The sequence below is a fragment of the Alnus glutinosa genome, chromosome 13 (genome assembly GCF_958979055.1).
Source record: "Alnus glutinosa chromosome 13, dhAlnGlut1.1, whole genome shotgun sequence".
Lineage (NCBI taxonomy): Eukaryota > Viridiplantae > Streptophyta > Magnoliopsida > Fagales > Betulaceae > Alnus > Alnus glutinosa.
The window spans coordinates 11378978-11402305 of NC_084898.1; the positions used below are offsets into that span (position 1 = coordinate 11378978).

Here is a 23328-nt window from a genome sequence, read left to right on the forward strand (position 1 = left end):
GCGTTAGGACGGTAGCTAAGGGCATCCAGATGAACAACTGTGCGATCGGCTTTCCAAATTCGCTTGAAATTCTTTTCTGAATAGAGCAGGGTCCGAACGGTGTTGCCCCAGCGTCCGGACGGTTGCACTTCAGTTGAACGCAATTTCCATATTAGGGCTTCAGCGTCCGGACCATGGAGTCTGTCGTTCAGACGGTTAAACTTTTGCGGCAAACTATTTCCATATTAAGGCTTGTGCGTCTAGACAATGAAGAATGACGTCCGGACAGTTGAACTTTGTATGCACATCTTGCCTTATCAAGGATAGTATCCGGACTGGAACACACATCGTCCGGATGGTTGCAACTTTCTTCCCATATCTGTGGTTTGGAACGAAGTCCTTTTCCTTGTCGAACACTGAAAGGCGTCTGGCCGTGTTGCTGAGACGTCCGGACGGATGCAACCTAGAGTAGTTCGAAGCTTCTCGACACAGAGGAAAGTCCGAACAAAAAATTCTCATCGTCCAGATGGATGATGCTTTTGACAGCTGAGCATCCGGACGAAATATCATGTCGTCCGAACGGATGCAAGGGATATGATTTCTCTGACTTGGAATCTGTGCAGAATCTTCTAGAAGTATAACTCTGAATAAGAAGACTCTGAAAATAACTAAATTCATGTTTAAAAGCATCATTACATAGAAATGATTTTGTCCAACAAAATGCAGTCAATCACAAACTAACAAAAAGGTCATCAGGTGCTCCATCAGCTCCTCACTGCCCGTGAAGACGGGAATGTCTGGGACCTTGAACTTCTCAGGAAAAGTCGTATTAGCCACCTCGTCCGTAAACATTGAGTCTGTGTTCTGAAAGAGATTAGCTAAAGGCTCTTTCCCGCTCTGCTTCTCTACCATGGTTTTTGACAACACATCATACTTTGCACCCAAATCAATGACCATCTGATGTAGCTTTCTCTTGGGCTCTTTTGATGGGGATGGAGGCTAGTTTCTTGGCAGAACGTTGTTCTCATTTTGGGGCTCACCTTGTTCTCTAGATCCTTCTTAGTGATCGCTCGGAGCTGCTCGACAATCTTCGTTCTAGCTATTCTCTCCCCCTTCCAGCTGTTGCGATGGTGCGGGCGTTCGGGCAGCTTGCAACAACGCATTCTGAGCCAATAAATCCTCCATGTTCTTATGTGCTTGGGCCAACTGTTGATTCATATTGGCTATTCTGGCCTCAGGGCCGATGGACTCTGCTTCTTCATGGGTGTTGTTCTGACCCAGATTGGTACGACGCGTAGCCACCATTATGGATTGAAGGAACAATGTCATTTCCACAGAGGGTGCCAAATTGTTGGTACAGTTTCCGATATGGTGATGTGTCGTCTTGTGGTTGGCCAAAAGTTGTCTTCCCTGACTTCCTTGGGATCTACAAAAATAACATATGACTAGTTGGGGGTGCCGACTACACCCACTCCAATAAATAAGTTAGTACTAACTTTATGACTTTAATGGAGAACTAGAAATCTCAGAGCTTAGAGAATTTATGTGTATACCTGGGGTATCAGTCTTATTTATATAGGCTCACAGTTAAAGACTTATTGGAGTTCTTGAAGCATAGTTGGACTAGGAGTCTGAGTCCTGGATTGTATAGGTTTCAACCTTATCTTCATTGGGTTTGAATCGAATAGAAGTTGGATAGTACCCTGCCTCTTTAGATGAATTCCACGTTGATAAGTACCTTATCCCATTAATGTCAGGATAAGGGTCAATCCCGAGATTCTTGGGATTGGCCTTTATCAGAAATCCCTAGATTTGAGTCTATGCCCACGAATCTTGGATATAGAGTTCTAACGCTCAAACACTTGTTGAATCTAAGAAGATAGCTTCAAGGCAATTGTATCATACCCCGACCAATTCTCCGAGGTGAAAATATTCGAGATGTGTTTGCTCCATCCAAACTAGGAGATCTCGGTATATTCCGCGCCTTGTGGAGTCTTTATGTCCAAGGTGATCAATGTACCAAGACATGTCATAGTCCGAGGTGCTCAGGCACCGAGTTGATTTCTTTATATAGGGTTGTGACAAACATCCGAAGTGTTCTGATCGAGGTGACCAAGCTGGGTCGGACCTGTGGGTTGAACCACGTGGCTTCAGAGCTGATTATTTCTCTAACACTTTCTTTTCTCACTAAAAAATAAAGAGAGAATAAAAAAATTATTGAAAATGAATAATTAAAATAAAAAGTGTAAGTGTTTTGAAAAACCAAATAGTTAATTTTTTTAAAAAAAAAAATGTGATTTTTTTAGCTAAATTAGAGAATAAATTTGTTGAGCTGAATGTGAATGCTTTAACTATAGATAAATGTAAAATTGGTGTATATTGTTTAAAGTTTTGATAAATAGCTCTCTCAGTTTTAAAAAATTATTAAATACTTCTTGAGATAAGCAAAAAGAAATAGATTAATGTTATTATAAAAATTGCCACCACATAAGCATCGATTGCAGTGTAACACGTGCTACTTATAATAAAATATTAAAAAATTATATATTATATTATTCTTTAAAAAAAATGAAGAGGGTGGTTCGACCTAAATAGGGGTGGCCGAAATTAATTTCGATTCAAATTGAAAAGTTACGTAGAAAGTGAGAGAGAATAGAAGAGGGTGGCATAGGAGCTTGAGGAAATCGTAAGGGACATTCTGCAATCACTTGGAGTTGAGTTGCGATTGAGACGCTCTCAAGCAATCCCTTGAATCCTGTCATCCCATTCCTCTAGGCACTTAATTTCTTCATTTCTTTCTGTATAAATATATGATGGAATAATATGAAAGAAAGGGGAGAGTTGAAATTGTAATGCCTAGAAAAATAATTAATAGGTTAATTTGTTATAATTAAATAAAATAAAATGAATAAGTGTGGTAAAATTAATTTAAAAACTTGGTGTGAAAATGTGGCTTTTTGAGAGTTCCATTATAGGAACAGAGAGAAGGTAATGAGTTACATATACAGGGGCGGAACCAGGATTTTTAGTAGGAGGGACGACCGGACGAACTTATATAAATACATAACTACTTACATACATAAATACATGTAGTTTTTCTCTATGTGTGTGTTTGTATGTATTTATGTAAAATAAAAAATATAAAAGCCTTAAATTTAATTATATATTAAATTGTAATTCATTACTTAGGCTTACATGACAAGTATTGTAATAGTCGTATTTAGATTTTTTTAGAATAATCCTTTCAACTCAAAATACGTTTAAATGCACAAAAATAAGAAAAGAAACAAAAAACAGAGGAAGATGTTTGTTCTTACCAGGATTGAAATTATCCGTGGCAGCTGCAAGCTTGGCATAGTCAAAGTTCCTCCACGAGTCACGACGGCTTGGGCATCGAAACCCCACCATAATCAATCCCTTCCCCGGCGCTCCGAATCCGAGCCAACTTCCACCTCACTACCTCAGATTCTTCTTTGAAACCTCGTGGCTCGCACCCAGCAACGGGAAGGTCGAGAACCTCCTCCTCAATTTCTTCTTCAAGGCCTCAATCACTGACTTCCACTGCGATCCACCATGGCTCTCTCGGAGTTGAGGAGTCATCGTCAGTTTTTGGGGCGGTGAGACACACGATGAGCTGAAGTTGCTGCTCCCATTGTGGTCTGACTCCGGTGTACCAGAATAGGAATTTCCAATACACCTATTGGGGACAACTCGTCATCGTTGGAAAGTTCCAACTTTTTTATAGCAACATGTCACGTGGCGATTTGTTCTTCTAGTTTTCTTGATTTCTCTAAGGAATGTCACTCTTAGTCTCTTAGTCTTTTAGAACTCTCAGTCTTGGAGTCTCGGTGCAAGCAGTAGAGCTGCAGATGGGTAGGGGAGAGTCGGGAGACGTGCAGCCGTGTAGGGGGTTGTCCTTAATTGCAGACGTGCAGGCTTCACAGGCTTGTGATTTGTGACTTATGAGCTTAAGCAGTACAAAAAAAAAAAAAAAAAAAAACTAAGTTTGAATTTTGGTTAGAAGCTAACAGCACAAATCAAGGATATTTTTGGCTTTTCAAAATAAAAGAGGGGTCAAAACATAAAAATAAAATAAAAAAAATTAGGGGGGACAAAAAAAATATTTTTGGGGGACAAATTTTAAAGAAAATTTTAAAACTTTTGGGGGAATATTCGTCCCCCCAGCATGCATGTGGGTCCGCCCCTGTATATATATATATATATATATATACCCTCTATTTTTAGAGGTTAAGAATTATGAACAAGTAAACCCTATAATAATTAAAGAAGTCAAAAAATCCTAATGTAGATAATATTTTGTAAATATTCTAACACTTTCCTTCAATCTCAATGTATAAGCTTGAGTTTGAACTATGATGTTAAATATTAGGGTCAAAGATATTTTTGGTACCTGTGGTTTGAAAATTTTATTTTTTGATACCTCAATTTCAATTCGCATCGCAGATGGTACTTGAATTTTGGGAAAAGACAAATATGGTACCTCTATCCATTTTTCCGTAAAAAATTTAACAGATTGTCATGTGTCTACTTTCAAGTGTTGACACGTGGCATAATGTAAAAAAAAAAAAAATTAAAAATAGAAATTAAAAATCTTAAAAAATAATAAAAATTAAAAATAATAAAACTTAAAAAAAAAAAAAAAAACAATTACTGTGAGTTGGGACCCTTCTTTGAGGTATCGTCTCATGGGAGACACTTTTTGACATAGTTTTCACCATTGCAAATTTTGTTTGGAACGATTTATATATATTTTCTCACATATGATGTCAAACTATTAGTATAGTTTTCGGTTATAAAGGAGTGTTAAGAGTCATTGATCAGATCAAATCTCGTGATTCTTAGGATTCAAATGTTGTTGGTGGAGGTTATCATTATCCCTAGATATTCGAATTCTGATGAGGCTTTGATATAAAACATTTTTTTGGGATGTCAACAATGAGTAATGCTGCACATCATCTCCTTGTCCTCCCAAAATTGATGTGGCTTTTAAAATCACCATTGGATCAAAATTCAATAGTGATATATTAAAAATTCAATGGTGATTTTAAGAGCCACATCAATTTTGGGAGGACAAAAAAAGGATAAGGGGATGATGTGTAGCATTACTCGTCAACAATTTCTAGATTCTCGGTAGGAATTTAGAGAGAGAGAGAGAGTTCATTCTCGTTACCCAATCTCTTCTTTATGAGCCATTATGCACCTGTTTAGACTTTTTCTCTCTTACATTTTGTGGAATATCTCACCTTCTGACGAGTTCTATGATAACTACTATGAAGTTTTGTCAAAGCATGACTTTTTTTTTTTTCCTGCCAAATATGATTATAAATTGGTGGAACTGTATCAACGCCCATAGAATAAGAAAGCAAGCGCCGCGGTTTGGCAATTCCTTCCCTTTATTATTGAGCTTAATTTTTTTTAATGGTAATAAAAAGTGATTGGTATGATATAAAATATATATAATTTTTATAAAAAAATGAAAATAATTTGTATTTTAATGATTTTTTATTTATTTAAATAGTAATAAAAAATTGTTGATGTGATATAAAAAATAAAAAAAAATATTTTGAAGTTGATATATTTTTTTGAAAAAAATGAAAAAAAAAAAAAAAAAAAAAAGAGGAGGAGAGAGAATTGTCAAACCGGATATATTCTTTGTTCAATGACTCTAGAACTGGTATTATGTGAATTTACCGCTTCCTTCTAGGACAAGGTTGAGTAATTGATGTTTCCCTTTGTTGACTATCAACGCCATGGTACAACTGCAGTAATACTTGTGCATATGTTTAAAATTTTCAAATGTGCATTTTTTTTTATATTTTTTATTTATTTTTTTTGTTGTTGTTGTTGGTAAGAATGTGCATTTTTTTTTTTTTTAAGTATTTTATATATACTGTTATGTAGGTGGCAGATCCATACGTATTTTTATGAATTTTAATGAGATGATCTTAACATTAGGGTTTTCCCAAATATTATTAAATTAAGTAATGGAAGAATCGTTAGAGACTTTTAAGTTGTTTAAAATTACGTTAAAAAGTACTTTTAGTACATAAAAAATTGTGCAAAACAAATGAATATATTTGATAAAAAAAAAAAAAAAAAACTCAAAAAGCACTTCTTTTTTGTTTTTTTCCTCTAATCAAAAAGCACTTCTTTGTTTTCGAAAAAAATAAAAGTTTAAAAATGAATTGTTTTCTGAAAAGATGATTTTGAATATAAAGTTTATTTCCCGACAGAATCCTCATGATTGATGTTTGGGTTGAGGTGGGTGGATGTATTGGGCCTTGTGGGCTGGGCTGGGCTGGGCTGGGTGATGTCTTTGATGCTGTGGATTTTAGTGATTGTGGAAAAATGCCGGGTCACTACTAAATAACCCTAAACAAACACATTCGCGGTTTCATCTTCTCGCCGATTCTGCTACTCCTCTTCCGTCACCAGATTCACACGGAGGTCATGACACCTCCCTCTCTCTCAGATTTGATTTTATTTCGATTTGTTTAGTTCTGAGCTAACAAAATTTTACTCTCTTGTGTGAAAATTTTCTCAGATGGCGGTGCCGTTGTTGACGAAGAAGATCGTGAAGAAGCGGGTCAAGAAGTTCAAACGCCCCCAGAGCGACCGCAAGATCTCCGTCAAGGTATAAACATGATCAGATTTTCTTCTCTCTCTCTCTCTCTCTCTCTCTCTCTCTGTGTATTTGTGGTTTATTTACCATGAAACTATTGTGTATGGTATAATGTAACTTAAATGTCATGGATGATCTGTCTGTCTGGTGGGTTTATTGGGTCATTTCCAAAATTTATGATTTATGGGTTTTCAAAATAAATAAGTCTATAAGCTTATCCTACTATTTTCCTTCAAATCACCCCAAAGATCAACTGTTAGTGCTGAACTAGGGGGCCCTGTACAGACCTGAATCGCAGCATTTGTAATGCACCTGATTTTCAATATGTTCTACCAAATATAGTTTTGTATCTTCCTGCATTAATATTAGCTCTCTCCTGAATGTGTCCAAGTTCTCAAATGTTCTAAATTGAACAAATGATAACAGGTACCTTGCTTACGAACACATATGTGAATATAGCTTATTCATAATAACTAGCTATTCAAGCTTGCATGAACTCAAACACAGCCAACCGGAAAGAGATGTGGGTCAGCTGACATTTGTCTACATCACCACCATAAATTTCTAAATTTCTAAATTTCTAAATTTCTAAATTTCTATTTACGGATTACAATAAATTTATATTGTATTTATATGTTTATGGATATGGGTATTTCGTTTCTTTTGCTCTTATTTCATGATTTTCTCAGTTTGTCTTTTAACTCTGTTTTTTGTGTTGAATATGATGATAGTGTTTGTCGCCCCAGTCATACTTGCATCTCATGTTGCAAGATGGTGATTGACAGTTTATCTGATTCCATACTTCCATTAACCTTTCCATTCAATTTTTATTTTTTTTCTTTGCTTTTTACTATGTTTCTGACATGACTGAGAGTTAAATAAATTATTCTTTCGTTTTTCTTTCTATTAATGTCATGTCATATAGTCTGTGTTTCTTGCGCCCATGAGTGCAAAATGGTGATCAACCTTTTTTTTTATCTCATTTAATTCTTCCCCCTTCTTTTTTATTTTTTCCTTAAGAGTAAGATCTCAATGATATATAAGCAACGAGACGTGATGATCTCTAACCATCATTACTGCAGTTTTGTGATGAATTCAAACATGCACTACCATCTGATCTCTGTTGCAAAATTGCATGCTTGTATTTCTCCAATTAAGAATTTGTTAGTTTTTTTTTATTATGTCCTTTTATGTTAATTATCTTGTATAGATTTCAATTCCTGCTTTGAGGATCTTTTTTTATGCAATCAATGATGCAACCTATTTATCATTTCTGAATTTTCTGTGATTATCATCTAATATATCACCATCTTTCGGCTGAGGTTGCAGTTGTAAATTCTCAATTTTGGACTTTGTTTTGTTTTATTGTGTTTCTTGGTTTCTGTGCTTGTGTTTGTTGTTGTCTTGTAACATGATAGTCATTTCTGCCCGTGGTATCTAATGTCCAGACTTATTCTTGTAGCTGGTCATTTCGTTTTAAGGGCATAGATAAAACCTCTTACAGGTCTTGCGACACAGTGAGCTTGATTTCTCAATGGCTCACTGTTACTAAATCCCTGTTTACATTTTTCCTTCAATATTATTAAATATTGGTTGAAACTATGCATTAATAATTTTGTTTGAAACTTCTTTGTATTGATGATTTTGATTGAATTCAACTATGGCAGACAAACTGGCGTAGGCCAAAGGGAATTGATTCTCGAGTAAGAAGGAAGTTCAAGGGATGCACATTGATGCCCAACATTGGTTATGGTTCAGACAAGAAGACCCGTCATTACCTTCCTAATGGTTTCAAGAAATTTGTTGTGCACAACGCCAAGGAGCTTGAGCTGCTGATGATGCACAACAGGTGAAGTGAAGGCAGCCCTTACTATAACTTGTTCATTGTCCACGTGGCTGTATATATGCTTATGTGCCTATTTTTGTGTTTTCTTGCCTTTTCAGGACCTACTGTGCTGAGATTGCCCACAATGTGTCCACAAGGAAGAGGAAAGAGATTGTGGAGAGAGCCGCCCAGCTTGATGTTGTTGTGACCAACAAGCTTGCCAGGTTGCGTAGCCAGGAAGATGAATGAGATTGAAATTCATAATGTCTGTTGGATTATGTTTTGTAGTGAGCTTTTATTAGCATGTGCACATTTATGGGGTTTAAATCATGTTGAGCTCTCTTATAGTCATTGACAAGAATTTTAGGTGATATTCTTTTTTTTCTTTTTCTTTTTTTGAATTTTAGAGTGAGATAATGGAAGAGCCGTATACACTCTTCTACTTTTTCTTTGAAGTTTATAGTTTTACTAGTACAATATTCAATATTCACCGCATTTCTCCCGTTCCCTTCTCAAATAAATTAGTAGGGGCTTTAATGTTATGTCTTCTTTTCACCATTTTTTTTATAAGTGTAAAATACTTTTCATCCAATAGTTTGTCTTTTCAAACCTCTCTACTCGTTTTGAGGGATGGTTTGGGTCACCAGTTGTTATTGCGTAAAATGTTTTTTTTCTTTTTCTTAAAGCGATAAACATGTTTGTTTATGCACTTCTATTGATTCTCTTTTCTTTCGTTTTGAGGGATTGCTCCAAACAAACTGAGTTGAGAACATATTATTCATCCAAAAAGTAAAACGCAAGAGTTTTGTCCTATAATTTGTATTTTCTGCTTCCCTCCATGATGAAGTAAATAATAAGTCATTGATCTAATAAAGTGTTTTTTCTTCTCTTTTTTGGGCCAAGTATATATTAATTGTTCGCGTAATACAGCTCCTAACAACATCTTGTTGGTGAGAGTTGCATTCTATGTTTGGATCTCTGACATGACGGAGTATTATTTAATATCAGCTCATCTCTATCAGCATTTACGTAGAAATAAAACAGAAAGCATATCATTCCCACCAGGACTGGTGGGAATTATATGCTTTCTGTTTTATTTCGATTAAAATAAAAAGAAATTAAATTTTGTTTAAAATATAAATAGAAAAATACATACTTTTCAATAATTTAATTACAACGAAAGTTATGTAAAAAAGTTGACATATATAATTAAGGAAAACCATCACCTGTGTAGCTGTATGGCTCATTTTGTTTCAGGGACTTGGAAAACGTAACCTCATAGGTGGTGAAAGAAGCAGGTCTATTCTGATAGATCTCAAAAAAACCAAGTTGTCAAACTTATAACATACCTCTAATTAAGCAAAAATATATAACACTTGCTTTCTTGTTTATTTATTGTTGGTACAGTTTCTAGTATGGCGGGGACAGCTTACTCCTTTCCAATGATCTTAATGTCCGATTGCTGCAAAAACAAACAGTGAAGAGAACACGCTAAGGGTTGGCCAGCGTTCCTCCCTCCAATGCTTAAGTCAGTTTCTGAGTGTACATTGAGTGTAAGTATAACAAATTGTAGTATTGGTTTCATGCTTGAGGTTCCGGACCATTTATAGGTTGAGAGGAAAATTACCTTTTTATCCTTAGGGTTTTGTCTCTTTCTTCTCCTTTGACCTAGGAGCGTCGCCAGAATCAGACCCTAGTCTAGAATTGCTCACCTTACAAACCGGGACTCTTTCCTTAATAATCTCAAGGCAAAACTTACAGAGACAAATCCTGGATTTTTAGGGACAAGGCGTGGCTTCAGGAAAATTTGGGATGGGATGGGGCCCTGTTCCAAAATATCCGGGGTTGAACGTAACAGACCCCCGATCCAATGTGTTAGCTCGGGACAATACGATGCCTGATAAGTGTTGAATGTTACACATTCAAGCCCATTAATTTACATATAAGGCTCTTAGTTTTGTTATAGTTTGATATTTTGTATTGTTTTTGTGTTTTCTTGTTTTTTACAGGTTTTGGAAGAAAATCCATCAAATTCTGAGATTATAACAAAGTCGGAAAACTCGTTTTTGAAAAGATTCAACTCCAAATCAATTTTGAATTTAAGAAAAGAGAAGTCGGCAAAATCCGTTATTTTTGGAAAGAATCCAAAATGAGCACGTTTCGGTATTTTAATCATAACTTTGAGTACATCCTTGAACTTCTTTGCTCGTTCTCTCGTAACCGGCCCAATTGGTACTTGAACGAGATCCTTCGAAGCGGTGCCTTGATCTCCATCATTCCCCTTCACTTGAAAAGGATTTGCCCTCAAATCATCACCCACATCAAAAGGACTCAAATCAGTAACATTAAAAGTGGCACTTACATTGTACTCACAAGGTAAATCTAGCTTGTAAGCGTTGTCATTGATACGCTCGAGGACTTGGAAATGACCATCTCCTCTTGGGAGCAATTTGGAACGTCTTTTAGCCGGGAATCTTTCTTTTCATATGCAGCCAAACCCAATCTCCGGAGAAAGTATACAGAAAAGACAGTTCTTTTCCATTATATTAGTATTTTCTATTATATTAGTATTAGTTAGCGATCCCGGCTCAGTGAGTCCTTTCTTCCGTGATGAACTGTTGGCACCAATCCTACATTTTGTCTCTATGGACCGAGAAGAAAGGGGGCTCAGCGAGAAGAGGATTGTAATATGAGAAACGCAAGGAGGTCAACCTCTTTCAAAATATACAACATGGATTCCGGCAATGCAATGCAATGTAGTTGGACTCTCATGTCGATTCGAATGAATCATCTTTTCCGCGGAGGTAAATCTTTGCCTGCTACCTTGTTGGCTTGTGTGGCATATTGCTCCGTTCTTCGCTCAATGTTGAGTCTTGCTTTCTCATGAATCTGCTTCACAAATGATGTGAACCCCGTCAAGAATAACGAGACCCAAACAACGAAAGGGAACCCAAGATCGTTCTATGGACAGATTCGAATGGAAGACCTCGACCTGTTGTTTATGACAAACAAGAACCTCGGTATAAGGAAGACGCCACAAACGGTGATGGAAACTCCGTTTGATAAGTCGAGATGAACGCCATTTTGTCTGTCTGTCTCCTGCCTTATTTCCTGACCTGTTTGCTATGCCTTATTTTGTGTAAGAATGCAGCATGGTTGTCTTGCTTGTCCTATGCTTGGAGGGTTGTTCCAAGCTCTTTTAATACTTGTGGTTGTAAGCTGATGGGGACGTTTTTTGGAGAGTGAAAAATCAATTTGGTTTGTGACAAGAGTGAATCCTCATTCTTGTAAATTCTGTATCTCTTTAGTGTTAACCTTTGAATGGTGAAATTCCTATAGTTCTGTATCCCTTGATTATCCTTGGGGTGGTGATAATCTATATCCCCTTGGTGAATCTCTTTGGTGGTGAACTCCTATCCTTAATTTCTTGTTCATTTCTTGAGTTTCCTATTCCTCCATTCCAATCCGGAGCAGAATGAACAGCTGTATTATATGCAAACTCAACATGTGGTAAACATTCTTCCCATGTTTTGATGTTCTTTCTAATGATTGCCCTCAGTAGAGTAGACAAAGTCATATTTACTACTTCAGTTTGACCATCAGTTTGTGGATGACAAGTAGTGGAAAACAATAGCTTAGTACCTAGCTTACACCACAAAGTCTTCCAAAAATAGCTCAAGAACTTAGCATCTCTATCCGAAACAATTGTCCTAGGCATGCCATGTAATCTCACAATCTCTCTAAAGAACAAATCAACAACATGCGAAACGTCATCCGTTTTGTGACATGGAATAAAATGTGCCATTTTAGAAAATCTATCCAAGACCACAAAAATTGAATCTCTTCCACGTTTAGTCCTAGGCAATCCTAACACAAAATCCATTGAAATATCAATCCAAGGCTCACTAGGAATTGGTAAAGGAGTATACAAACCGTTGTGTTACACTTTGCATTTAGCTTGCCTACATGTGGCACATCTACCACAAATCCGTTCGACATCTCGTTTCATGTGAGGCCAATAGAAGTGTTCCTGCAAAATAGCTAAAGTCTTTGCAACTCAAAAATGTCCCATTAATCCCCCACCATGTGATTTCTGCACTAATAACTCCCTCATAGAACAGTTAGGCACACATAGCTTATTTTCTCGAAATAGGAATCCATCAAGCCTAAAGAACTTACCAGAGGCAATTTTCTCACAAGCTCAATATTCCTCACAAAATTCGTGATCTTCAGCATATAATTCTTTAATGTGTTCAAAACCAAGCAATTTTGCATCAAGTGTGGAGAGTAAGGCATACCTGCGAGAAAGTGCATCGGTGACAACATTCTCCTTACCTTGCTTGTACCGAATGACGTATGGAAACGTTTCTATGAACTCCACCCATCGCGCATGCCTTTTGTTTAGCTTGTGTTGTCCCTTCAAGTGTTTCAAGGACTCATGATCGGTGTGAATCACGAACTCCTTAGGCCATAGATAGTGCTGCCACGTCTCTAAAGCCCGAACCAATGCATACAACTCCTTGTCATAAGTTGGGTAGTTTAAGGCTACCCCACTGAGTTTCTCGCTGAAGTAAGCAATTGGTCGTCCTTCTTGCATAAGAACGGCACCTATACCAATACCTGAAGCATCACATACGTTTTAGAAAAGTTAGGTAAAGACAACAAAGGTGTGTTAGTCAGCTTCTCTTTGATTAATTGAAATGCTTTCTCTTGTTCTTCTCCCCACCGAAATCCAACGTTCTTCTTGATCACTTCGGTAAGCGATGCGGCTAAGCTACTGAAGTCCTTCACGAACCGCCGGTAGAAACTAGCAAGTCCATGAAAACTACGAACATTACCTACACTTGTGGGGCTCGGCCAATCTTGGATTGCACGTACCTTCTCTTCATCAACCTGTATACCTTGTGCACTAACAACAAATCCCAAAAATACAAGCTTATCGGTGTAAAAAGTGCACTTCTTTAAATTAGCAAATAACCTTTCTTTCCTTAGCACATCTACGGATTTCAAATGTACTACATGATCGTCTATGTTTTTGCTATAAATGAGTATATCATCAAAATAGACAACAACAAATCTGCCTATAAATGCACGCAAAACATGGTTCATAAGTCTCATAAAGGTGCTCGGAGCATTAGTCAAACCAAAAGGCATAACTAACCATTCATACAAACCATATTTTGTTTTAAAGGCGGTTTTCCATTCATCTCCTTCTTTTATCCTAATTTGATGATAACCACTTTTTAAATCAATCTTAGAAAATATGCAAGAACCATGCAGCTCATCTAACATATCATCTAAGCGTGGGATAGGATGACAATACTTTACCGTTATGTTGTTGATGGCTCGGCAATCAACGCACATTCTCCATGTCCCATCCTTCTTAGGTACAAGTAAGACCGGAACCGCACATGGGCTCATGCTCTCCCTCATGTGCCCTTTCTCCAACAATTCACTTACCTGCCGTTGAAGCTCCTTTGTCTCCTCGGGATTGCTCCTATAAGCTGGTCGGTTTGGGATGGTTGCACCGGGAACAAAATCAATTTGATGTTCAATCCCTCGGATTGGAGGTAACCCATGTGGTGTTTCCTCGGGGAAGACATCCTCGTACTCATGCAAAAGAGAAATAATAGAACTAGGCAAAGCAAGGTCAAGTTCTTTAGTGTTTAAAAGTGCCTCTTTGTACAAAAGTACAATCATCGGCTGTTTTGAAAACATTGCTCGCTTGATCTCACTCACTTTTGCATAGAAATTCTTTTGTTTTCTCTCAAGGGCCGAACTTTGATTTTCTTTTTCTCTCTCATTTTTCTCGGCCTCTCTCTGATGAAACTCCTTTTCTTTTGCTCACTCTCTTTCTTTTGATCACTCTCCTTTTGTAATCTCACTTGATCCTCATATACTTGCTGCGGTGTCAATGGTACAAGAGTGATTGATCGTTAATTAAATACAAAAGAGTACTTGTTCGTAAAGCCATCATGCTTCACTTGCCTATCGAACTGCCATGGACGCCCTAGCAATAAATGTCCCGCCTGCATCGGTACTACATCACACAACACTTCATCTTCGTATTTACCGATTCAAAATGCAACTAACACTTGCTTGTTCACCCTTATCTCACCACTATATCATTTAGCCATTGTAACTTGTACGGTCTAGGGTGCTTTACCATGGGAAATCCCAATTTCTCCACCATAATTGTGCTTGCAACATTAGTACAACTACCATCATCAATAATCACACTACATACCTTGTCTTTAACATAGCACCTAGTGTGAAAGATGTTCTCCCACTGTACTTCATCAACTCCTTTGGCTTGCAAGCTCAATGCTCTCCTCGCCACCAATGTCAATGCGTCAGGGGCTAAATACTCCTCCTCGGAAACATCCTCCAATGGCGGCATGTCGTCGATGTTGGAATCTTCATGATCGGTCACAATTTCACCATTAGCTTGCAACACCTTGACTTGCTTGTTTGGACATTGACTTGCTATGTGGTCCCTGCCTTGACATCTAAAATATTTAATATCACGATTCCTAGAGGTAGAGGCTTCGGTTTTACCTTGAGGAACGTGGCTGGTGGTCGTGGACTTGGGCTCGGGTTTGGACGTTTGTGACTTGTCCAGCGGCTTGGCATGACTCGATTTCCAAGAGGTAAAACTAGAGTTATGGCCTGCACGTGTCCCAATCCCTCTCTTGAGTTGTTGTTCCACTTTGATAGCCATATGCACCATATCTTCCAATTCCACATAATGCTGCATCTCTACCTTATCATGGATCTCCCGGTTTAAGCCAAGTAAAAATCTAGCCATTGTAGCCTCCCGATCCTCCTCTACATTAGTGCGAATCATAGCAATCTCCATCTCCTTGTAGTAATCCTTTACGCTTCGACTCCCTTGTCTAAGACCTTGTAGCTTTTTGTACAACTCTCGGTAGTAGTAACTTGGAACGAACCGCTTTCTCATCACTACTTTCATCTCCTTTCATGTGTCTATTGGTTGTTCTCTATTCTGCCTCCTGTTTATCACAAGCTGATCCCACCAAGTAATAGCATATTCAGTAAATTCAATCACGGCTAATTTTACCTTCTTTGTCTCGAAGTAGTTATGGCAATCAAACATGAACTCCATCTTCTTCTCCCACTCAAGATATGCCTCAGGATCTTATATACCTTGAAAGGACGGAATCTTCATCTTAATATCACCCAAGTTGTTATCTTTGCGATTCCTAGCTTCTCTAAATCCTCCTTCAAGTCTCCTATTGTTAACAATGGAATCCCAATCTTCTTCTTCATCAAAACCAGACCCATAACGCTCTTCATCCTCCTCCCTCGGTGGAACTCTTTCCCTTCTACTCAAATTACGACCGTTTTGTGGTTGCTCCTCACGTCTATTCTCCATCTGATCTATCCGTTCGTGAACCTGCTCCATCTCCATCTTCATCACACGCCTCATCTCACTCATCATGGCCTCCATAAACACTTTCGGATTAGCCAATTTTGTATCACCTTCGGCAATGCTCTTACCACTATTGTGAGACATGATTGCTAGAAAACAAAGGTTAGAAAAAAAAAAAAAAAAAAAAAAAAAAAAAAAAAGAACCTCACGAATCACTCCCTTATATGTTTACACTCAAGAATGTACTCCACTCATGTTTCACTCAAAAGAATATAGCTTTTACCCTCTGATGTTCTCACCACTCTTGCCTTTTTCCACTCGATAATTCTCTTTCAGTTCTTTTGAATCTAAACAAACAACTCAAAATTTCCAACAATTTACCCATAACTAATCAAGGAATCTCAGATTTGAACACAAGGAATATGGAAATTTTCATATTAGAATTAGAAGGAATATGGCAATTTGAAATTTTGGAAGCACAGAATAGTGAAATTTTTTTTTTTTTTTTCCAGACTCCTTTCTGTCTTCTTCTTCGAGTCTCTCTCTCTCTATTCTTTTCTCTCTCTTTTTTTGATGATCAGCAACTAGCTTTTGAGAATAATGAAATAAGATTTCGAAATAACTAAGAGATGTGAGACCAGACCAATAGTTTAGACATCAACAAGACAAACAAAGATTGAACAGATAGGGTAAAGGAAATTTGGCTAAGAAGAGATAAATGATGTGGACGGCTAAAGAAGAAACACAGGAATGAAAGATGTTAAAGGATAGGCAAACCTGAACTAGAAACCGTGCTCTAATACCAAATGATGTGAACCCCGTCAAGAATAACGAGACCCAACAACGAAAGGGAACCCAAGATTGTTCTATGGACAGATTCGAATGGAAGACCTCGACCTGTTGTTTATGACAAACAAGAACCTCGGTGTAAGGAAGACGCTACAAACGGTGGTGGAAACTCCGTTTGATAAGTAGAGATGAACGCCACGGGAAATCCCGATAAGTTCGCGTAGTTCTTCAAAGAACCAAAGAGAATAAACCTCACAAGTTTTATGAATAATCAATGTCTCCTTTTCCATTGCTTATGCACCTATTTAAAGGGCTGAACATTACAAGGAAAAATACCTAACATAGAAAACCTAATTAAAGCCGAAAATGGGTAAGGAAAGAAATCCTTACCTTCCTAAAACACACAAGACATATAAGGCAATAAAGGCTGGACGCCCACCCTCCTAATCAAAGCTAAAATAAATCCTCACTTGCCTAAAAAAAAGACGCTAAAATAGGAAAAAAGAGCTGGACGCCTAGAGTCATATAGAAGGAAACAAAAGACAACTTAAAAGGAAAGAAAGTGGCGCCTAGAATAGCCATGCAATCCAATCCTTCTAGAATAGACCTAAAATATTTCTTGCCAATTCTTAGCCTTGACTGGATCCTTCTAGAACTTGAATCAAGGTGACGATTCTTTGTTGCCCACGTGGATCATGCTCATTGGGCCTCCACGAATTTGCTTGAGCCCATAACTCTTGAATGAGTCCGTTGAGTACATCCTTGAACTTCTTTGCTCGTGCTCTCGTAACCGGCCCAATTGGTACTTGAATGAGATCTTTCGAAGCGATGCCTTGATCTCCATATCCAAGCTAGAATTCCAAGTGGAGCAGCTAGTTAATGCATTCAATCAAATAGAGGAAGAGGAGCTTTGGAGTCAATTTGAAGATACTTCTCTGCATACATGATTAATGAAAATGCTTCAAGTAGTTCTTATCATGAGTAGGTCCAGGCCAACACCACACTTAGAAGGATGGTTGACAACGAGGTAGAGGAAAGCAAGGATGAGCATTTTGAACTCCCAAACAATCCAAATCTATACCCAGCTCCTCTTGAGATAGAATATGAACCAAAAGCTCCTTTTCTTCAACATCTTGAAGAGCCTATTGAGAACGTGGGAGTAAATCTCAACATCTTCAATGCCACCAACCAACCGCCATCTAAGAAGGAACGTTTCTTCATAGACATATTAAAAGAATTTGTTGAAGCCTCATTTCCCGCCTTCCTAACAAATGATCATTTTTCACTCTCACTCATTGATCAACTCATAGGATGTCAGTTTTGAAAGGTTTGGTTTAAGATGTTAAACTTAGCACTTATGGAAGGCAACCCGTTACATTCTTGTCTTTTTCTTTTTGTTTCCTCTTGTTTTGTTCTCTTACTCACACTTCTTCTATTGTTTTTTATGATGCATTTTTATTTTTATTTTTATATGGCTGGAGTAGTGCTTTCCTTTTCAGAGCAGATGTTCTTACATCGAAGTTTGGAGGAGTACCGTCGCCCCACCTTTTCCTTTCCATTTGGTATTGTATCTCTATCTATACATTGGGGACAATGTATCGTTTAAGTTTGGGGGTAGGAAAAAATATTTTACTATCCTGTTGTACATATTGTGAATGTCTGATCATGTTATTTATGAGATTTGGATTGAACTTTAACTATGATTTGCATTTCATTGGTGAACTTAAAATTTTGAATACATGATCATTTCATTAGGGAATCTAAGTCTCGGCACTTACCTTTGGGACATGAGATTTCACATGTTTCATTTTGAATCTATCACAAGCACATTAACACATAGTTGTGAGGTATGGTATGCAAAACTGAGTGTCTATTTTCAATGTCTTGAAATGAAGTTGGGTGACTTGTGCGATAAAAGACCTTGGCATGCTATAGTATTCTTGATGATAAAAAAAAGAGTTCTTAATAGTTTTGAAGATGGAGTTTATCTTGTTAAGCTTGCTAATGAATGAGAATCATTGTTTTTGTGACACCTCAATCTTATGGATAACATGATTTGCATAAAACATGTGGGTAGCATTTATGGCAAACTCTCACGAGACTTCACTCGTACATTAGGGAGGCCTAGGGGTTTAAAAGGACTATTGCATATGCTAAATGCAATCGTGTTCCTCACAAAATAGGAAGTAGTGTAGTTTTGCATTTTATCTTCTTTTTTTTTTTTTTTTTTTTAATTTATGTTTTGTATTGATAAGAGACCCCAATATGTAAGTTTGGGGGTGTGATAGGCGTCGAATATTTCATATTCGAGCCCTTTAACTCGCGTATATTAGCCTCTTAGTGTCATTGTAATATAATTTTTTGTGTGATTTTTGTGTTTTTATCATTTTTAGGTACCTAAGGAAAAGCATGATTAAATCTGCTGGTTTAAAGCTTTAAAAACAAAATTCTGAAATTCTGCCACATGGGGAGTTCAAGCCCACTGGCATGCTGAGCTCGAGCACATTTGTGCGGCAGAAACTAACAGCAAAGCAGAATTAGAAAAGGAAAGAAGTTTTACTTCTCCCACTTGGACTAAAGTCCTGGAAGGCCACAAAATCAACTAGGGTTCCTCTTGTATTCTATAAATATACCTTAAATTTGTGCATTAGAAAAAAGCCACATTACATAGAAGAAATCAATAGGATTAGTGGCCAGTTTTAGGAAGAAAAGTGCTTCAAAGTTCCAGCAGCTTCTTAGGATAGATTTCTCCTCGATGAAGTTTTTTTGCAGCATATCCATGAGTGGCTAAATCATCCAAAGGGTGTAATTGTGTTTTTCTTTGGGAATTCTATGAACATGAATGATGGTTGTTTAATCTTGGGATTATGCTTTATTGTTTATATTTAATTTTAATAAACCTCTAATCTTGCCTTAGAAAGTTGTTTATTTCTATTGAACTCAATCTTCATATTTTCTACGATTATATGAAGGATGATTTTACAATGGTTTTAATGGACACAAAATCAAGAGGGTTTGATAGGCCATGCCTAGGAATGACGAATTGCTCTACACCCTAGTTAGTTTAATTTATGTAGAACAATCTATGCCTTGTCGAAAGTTGAGTTATGCTTATCCCTTGAATACGAGTATGCTAATTGAGAGATTTGATAGTTCATACCTAGGGAAGGCGGATTGTACCACATCTTAGTGATTATGTGGACGATCCGTACTAACTGAGGATGAGTTCTTCATATCTCGTAATAAAAGAAATTTGTTGATGACATCGTTGGGTACTTGAAAAACACACTTGAATCATACTATTCATGTAAATGAAATTTTCATGTTAAATGCGATTACAATTATTATGCGGTTAGCGGTGAAATCATTCTTTTATAAATTCTCCATACTATCTTATTTTTACTTTTACGTTTTTATTTAGTTTCAATTTCAAATAAAAAATCAAAAATATTTTTTAAATTAGATTAAAGTTAATTTTAGTAACTTAACAACCAAACCAACAATCTTTGAGGTTCGACACCTTCACATAGACATATCTTACAAAGATTCATTCTATTGCGAGTGATTATTTTATTTCCAGTAGACTTGCTATTTCCTTCAAAATAGTCAAATTTGACTTTTATTAGTAAATTTTCTTCTCCAACAGAATGGCTATTTTAACCCTTTCTCTAAACAACTGAACAGTGAATAACCAACACTGGCTATTCACTGTTCATGTGTTTAGACTTTTTTTATTAATAATTTCTCTCTCCCTCTCTCCCTCTCCAATTCCTCTTCGTCCCTCTCCGTCCCTCTCTGTCACTCTTCGTCCCTCTCCGTCCCTCTCTGTCACTCTTCGTCCCTCATCTAACAATGGAAGCAACAGTATGAGCCCCAATCTTCCATGGATCGACGATGGGTGACGTTCGGTGGATGGGTCGACGCTAGTGAAGCTGGAGGTGGATTCCGCGGGTGATGGAGATCAAGGCACCGCTTCGAAGGATCTCGTTTAAGTACCAATTGGGCCGGTTACGAGAGCACGAGCAAAGAAGTTCAAGGATGTGCTCAACGGACTCATCCAAGAATTATGGGCTCAAGCAAATTCGTGGAGGCCCATTGAGCATGATCCACGTGGGCAACAAAGAATCGTCACCTTGATTCAAGTTCTAGAAGGATCCGGTCAAGGCTAAGAATTGGCAAGAAAACAATCACAGGAAATCTAAACCAAATTGATGCGGAATAAATTGATGGTGGACTGACATGGAAATATGAAGAGTACCATATTTAGAACGATTTCATGCCCTATTTAAGTTAGATATTTAAGTATATTTTGATTTGATATTTCTAAGTTTTCCATAATGGGTTTGTTGACCAAATAATTGCTTGGACCGCAAGAGATTGCGTAGGGATAAAGAGTTTGCTAGTCTTTTGTAAAGCCTATTTAAGCATGTGGTTGTAAAGAAAAAGGAGACATTGATTATTCATAAAACTTGTGAGGTTTATTCTCTTTGGTTCTTTGAAGAACTACTCGAACTTATCGGGATTTCCCGTGGCGTTCATCTCGACTTATCAAACGGAGTTTCCACCACCGTTTGTGGCGTCTTCCTTATACCGAGGTTCTTGTTTGTCATAAACAACGAGTCGAGGTCTTCCATTCGAATCTGTTCATAGAACGATCTTGGGTTCCCTTTCGTTGTTGGGTCTCGTTATTTTTAACGGGGTTCACAACATTTTAGTATCAGAGCACGGTTTCTAGTTCAAGTTTGCATATCCCTTCACATCACTATCTTGAAATTTTATTTCGTTATTCTTAAAAGCTAGTTGCTGATCATCAAAAAAAAAAAAAAAATCGTGTCAAAATTCAGATTTGTGATTTTCGCGAATCTTTGCTTTAATTTTTCAGATCTGAAATTTTCAGATTTGAATTCCATTCTTAATTGATTACACGAATCTTTGCTTTAATTTTCCAGATTTGAAATTTTCAGATTTGAATTCCATTCTTAATTGATTACGCGAATCTTTGCTTTAATTTTCATATCAATAATTTCAAGATTTGGATTTTCTTTCCATATCTGCAACTTCCATCTTTGAATTACATGTCGTTATCAATTGTCCTTTTGTCTATTTCCATGTCCTTGTTGAAATCTGATCAATAATTTCAAGATTTGGATTTTTCTTTCCATATCTACAATTTCCAAATTTGATTTACACGTCGCTTTCAATTGTCCTTTGTATAGTTCCATGTCCTTGTTGAAATCTGATCAATCGTTTTTGGCAATTACAATTATTATTGCTGCTTGTGACTAGAAAAAGAAAAAAAGAAAAAAAAGAAAAAAATCCGGACAAAGAAAAAAAAAATTCACTATTCTGTGCTTCCAAAATTCCAAACACGTAATTTCCATATTCCTTGTGTTCAAATATGAAATTCCTTGAGTAGTTCTGGGTGAATTGTTGCTGGAAATTTTGAGTTGTTTGTTTAGTTTCAAAAGAACTAAGAGAGAATTATTGAGTGGAAAAAGGCAAGAGTGGTGAGAACATCAGAGGGTAAAAGCCATATTATTTTGAGTGAAACACGAGTGGAAAGTGATCCACCTTCTTGAGTGTAAACACGTAAGGGAGTGATTCGTGAGGTTCTTTTTTCTTTCTAACCTTTGTTTTGCAGCAATCATGTCTCACGATAGTGGTAAGAGTATTGCAGAAGATGATGCAAAATTGGCTGATCCGAAAATGTTTATGGAGGCCATGATGAGTGAGATGAGGCGTGTGATGAAGATGGAGATGGAGCAGGTTCACGAACGGATAGATCAGATGGAGAATAGACGTGAGGAGCAACCCCAAAACGGTCGTAATTTTCGTAGAAGGGAAAGAGTTCCACCGAGGGAGGAGGATGAAGAGCGTTATGGGTCTGGTTTTGATGAAGAAGAAGATCGGGGCTCCATTGTTAACAATAGGAGACCTGGAGGAAGATTTAGAGAAGTTAAGAATCGTGAAGATAACAACTTGGGTGGTATTAAGATGAAGATTCCATCCTTTCAAGGTAGATCTGATCCTGAGGCATATCCTGAGTGGGAGAAGAAGATGGAGTTTGTGTTTGATTGCCACAACTACTCCGAGACAAAGAAGGTAAAATTAGCCGTAATTGAATTTTCTGAATATGCTATTACTTGGTGGGATCAACTTGTGATAAACAGGAGGCGGAATAGAGAACGCACAATAGACACATGGGAGGAGATGAAAGTAGTGATGAGAAAGCGGTTCGTTCCAAGTTACTACTACCGAGAGTTGTACAAAAGGCTACAAGGTCTTAGACAAGGGAGTCGAAGCGTAGAGGACTACTACAAGGAGATGGAGATTGCTATGATCCGTGCTAATGTAGAGGAGGATCGGGAGGCTACAATGGCTAGATTTTTACTTGGCTTAAACCGGGAGATCCATGATAAGGTAGAGATGCAGCATTATGTGGAATTGGAAGATATGGTGCATATGGCTATCAAAGTGGAACAAAAACTCAAGAGAGGGAGTGGGACACGTGCAAGCCATAACTCTAGTTCTACCTCTTGGAAATCGAGTCATGCCAAGCCGCTGGACAAGTCACAAACGCCCAAACCCGAGCCCAAGTCCTCAACCACCAGCCACGTTCCTCAAGGTAAAACCGAAGCCTCAACCTCTAGGAATCGTGATATTAAATGTTTTAGATGTCAAGGCAGGGGCCACATAGCA

At 37.4% G+C, this 23328-nt stretch overlaps 1 protein-coding gene and 3 non-coding genes across 4 annotated transcripts; all 4 read left to right on the top strand.

Annotated features, from left to right (window-relative positions):
* Window positions 1–6330: 6330 nt before the first annotated feature.
* On the top strand, window positions 6331–8989 carry LOC133854382 (large ribosomal subunit protein eL32z). Its single transcript, XM_062290567.1, has 4 exons — window positions 6331–6447; window positions 6545–6634; window positions 8290–8471; window positions 8567–8989. Exons 2-4 carry the CDS (start codon window positions 6545–6547, stop codon window positions 8694–8696), a joined length of 402 nt encoding a protein of 133 aa, XP_062146551.1. The 5' UTR covers window positions 6331–6447; the 3' UTR covers window positions 8697–8989.
* Window positions 7340–7419, top strand: LOC133855107 (small nucleolar RNA U31b). Its single transcript, XR_009896945.1, has one exon. It is a non-coding gene; the product is annotated as a small nucleolar RNA U31b (small nucleolar RNA).
* Window positions 7669–7745, top strand: LOC133856434 (small nucleolar RNA Z195/SNORD33/SNORD32 family). The gene has a single exon (XR_009898205.1). It is a non-coding gene; the product is annotated as a small nucleolar RNA Z195/SNORD33/SNORD32 family (small nucleolar RNA).
* LOC133856436 (small nucleolar RNA Z196/R39/R59 family) lies at window positions 7865–7950 on the top strand. The gene has a single exon (XR_009898207.1). It is a non-coding gene; the product is annotated as a small nucleolar RNA Z196/R39/R59 family (small nucleolar RNA).
* Window positions 8990–23328: the final 14339 nt, after the last annotated feature.

Coding starts and splice junctions, on each gene's coding strand:
- LOC133854382 (XM_062290567.1), top strand. CDS start 6,545: ATGGCGGTGCCGTTGTTGACGAAGAAGATCGTGAAGAAGCGGGTCAAG. Junction 6,635..8,289: donor ACCGCAAGATCTCCGTCAAG/GTATAAACATGA, acceptor CAACTATGGCAG/ACAAACTGGCGTAGGCCAAA. Junction 8,472..8,566: donor CTGCTGATGATGCACAACAG/GTGAAGTGAAGG, acceptor TTGCCTTTTCAG/GACCTACTGTGCTGAGATTG.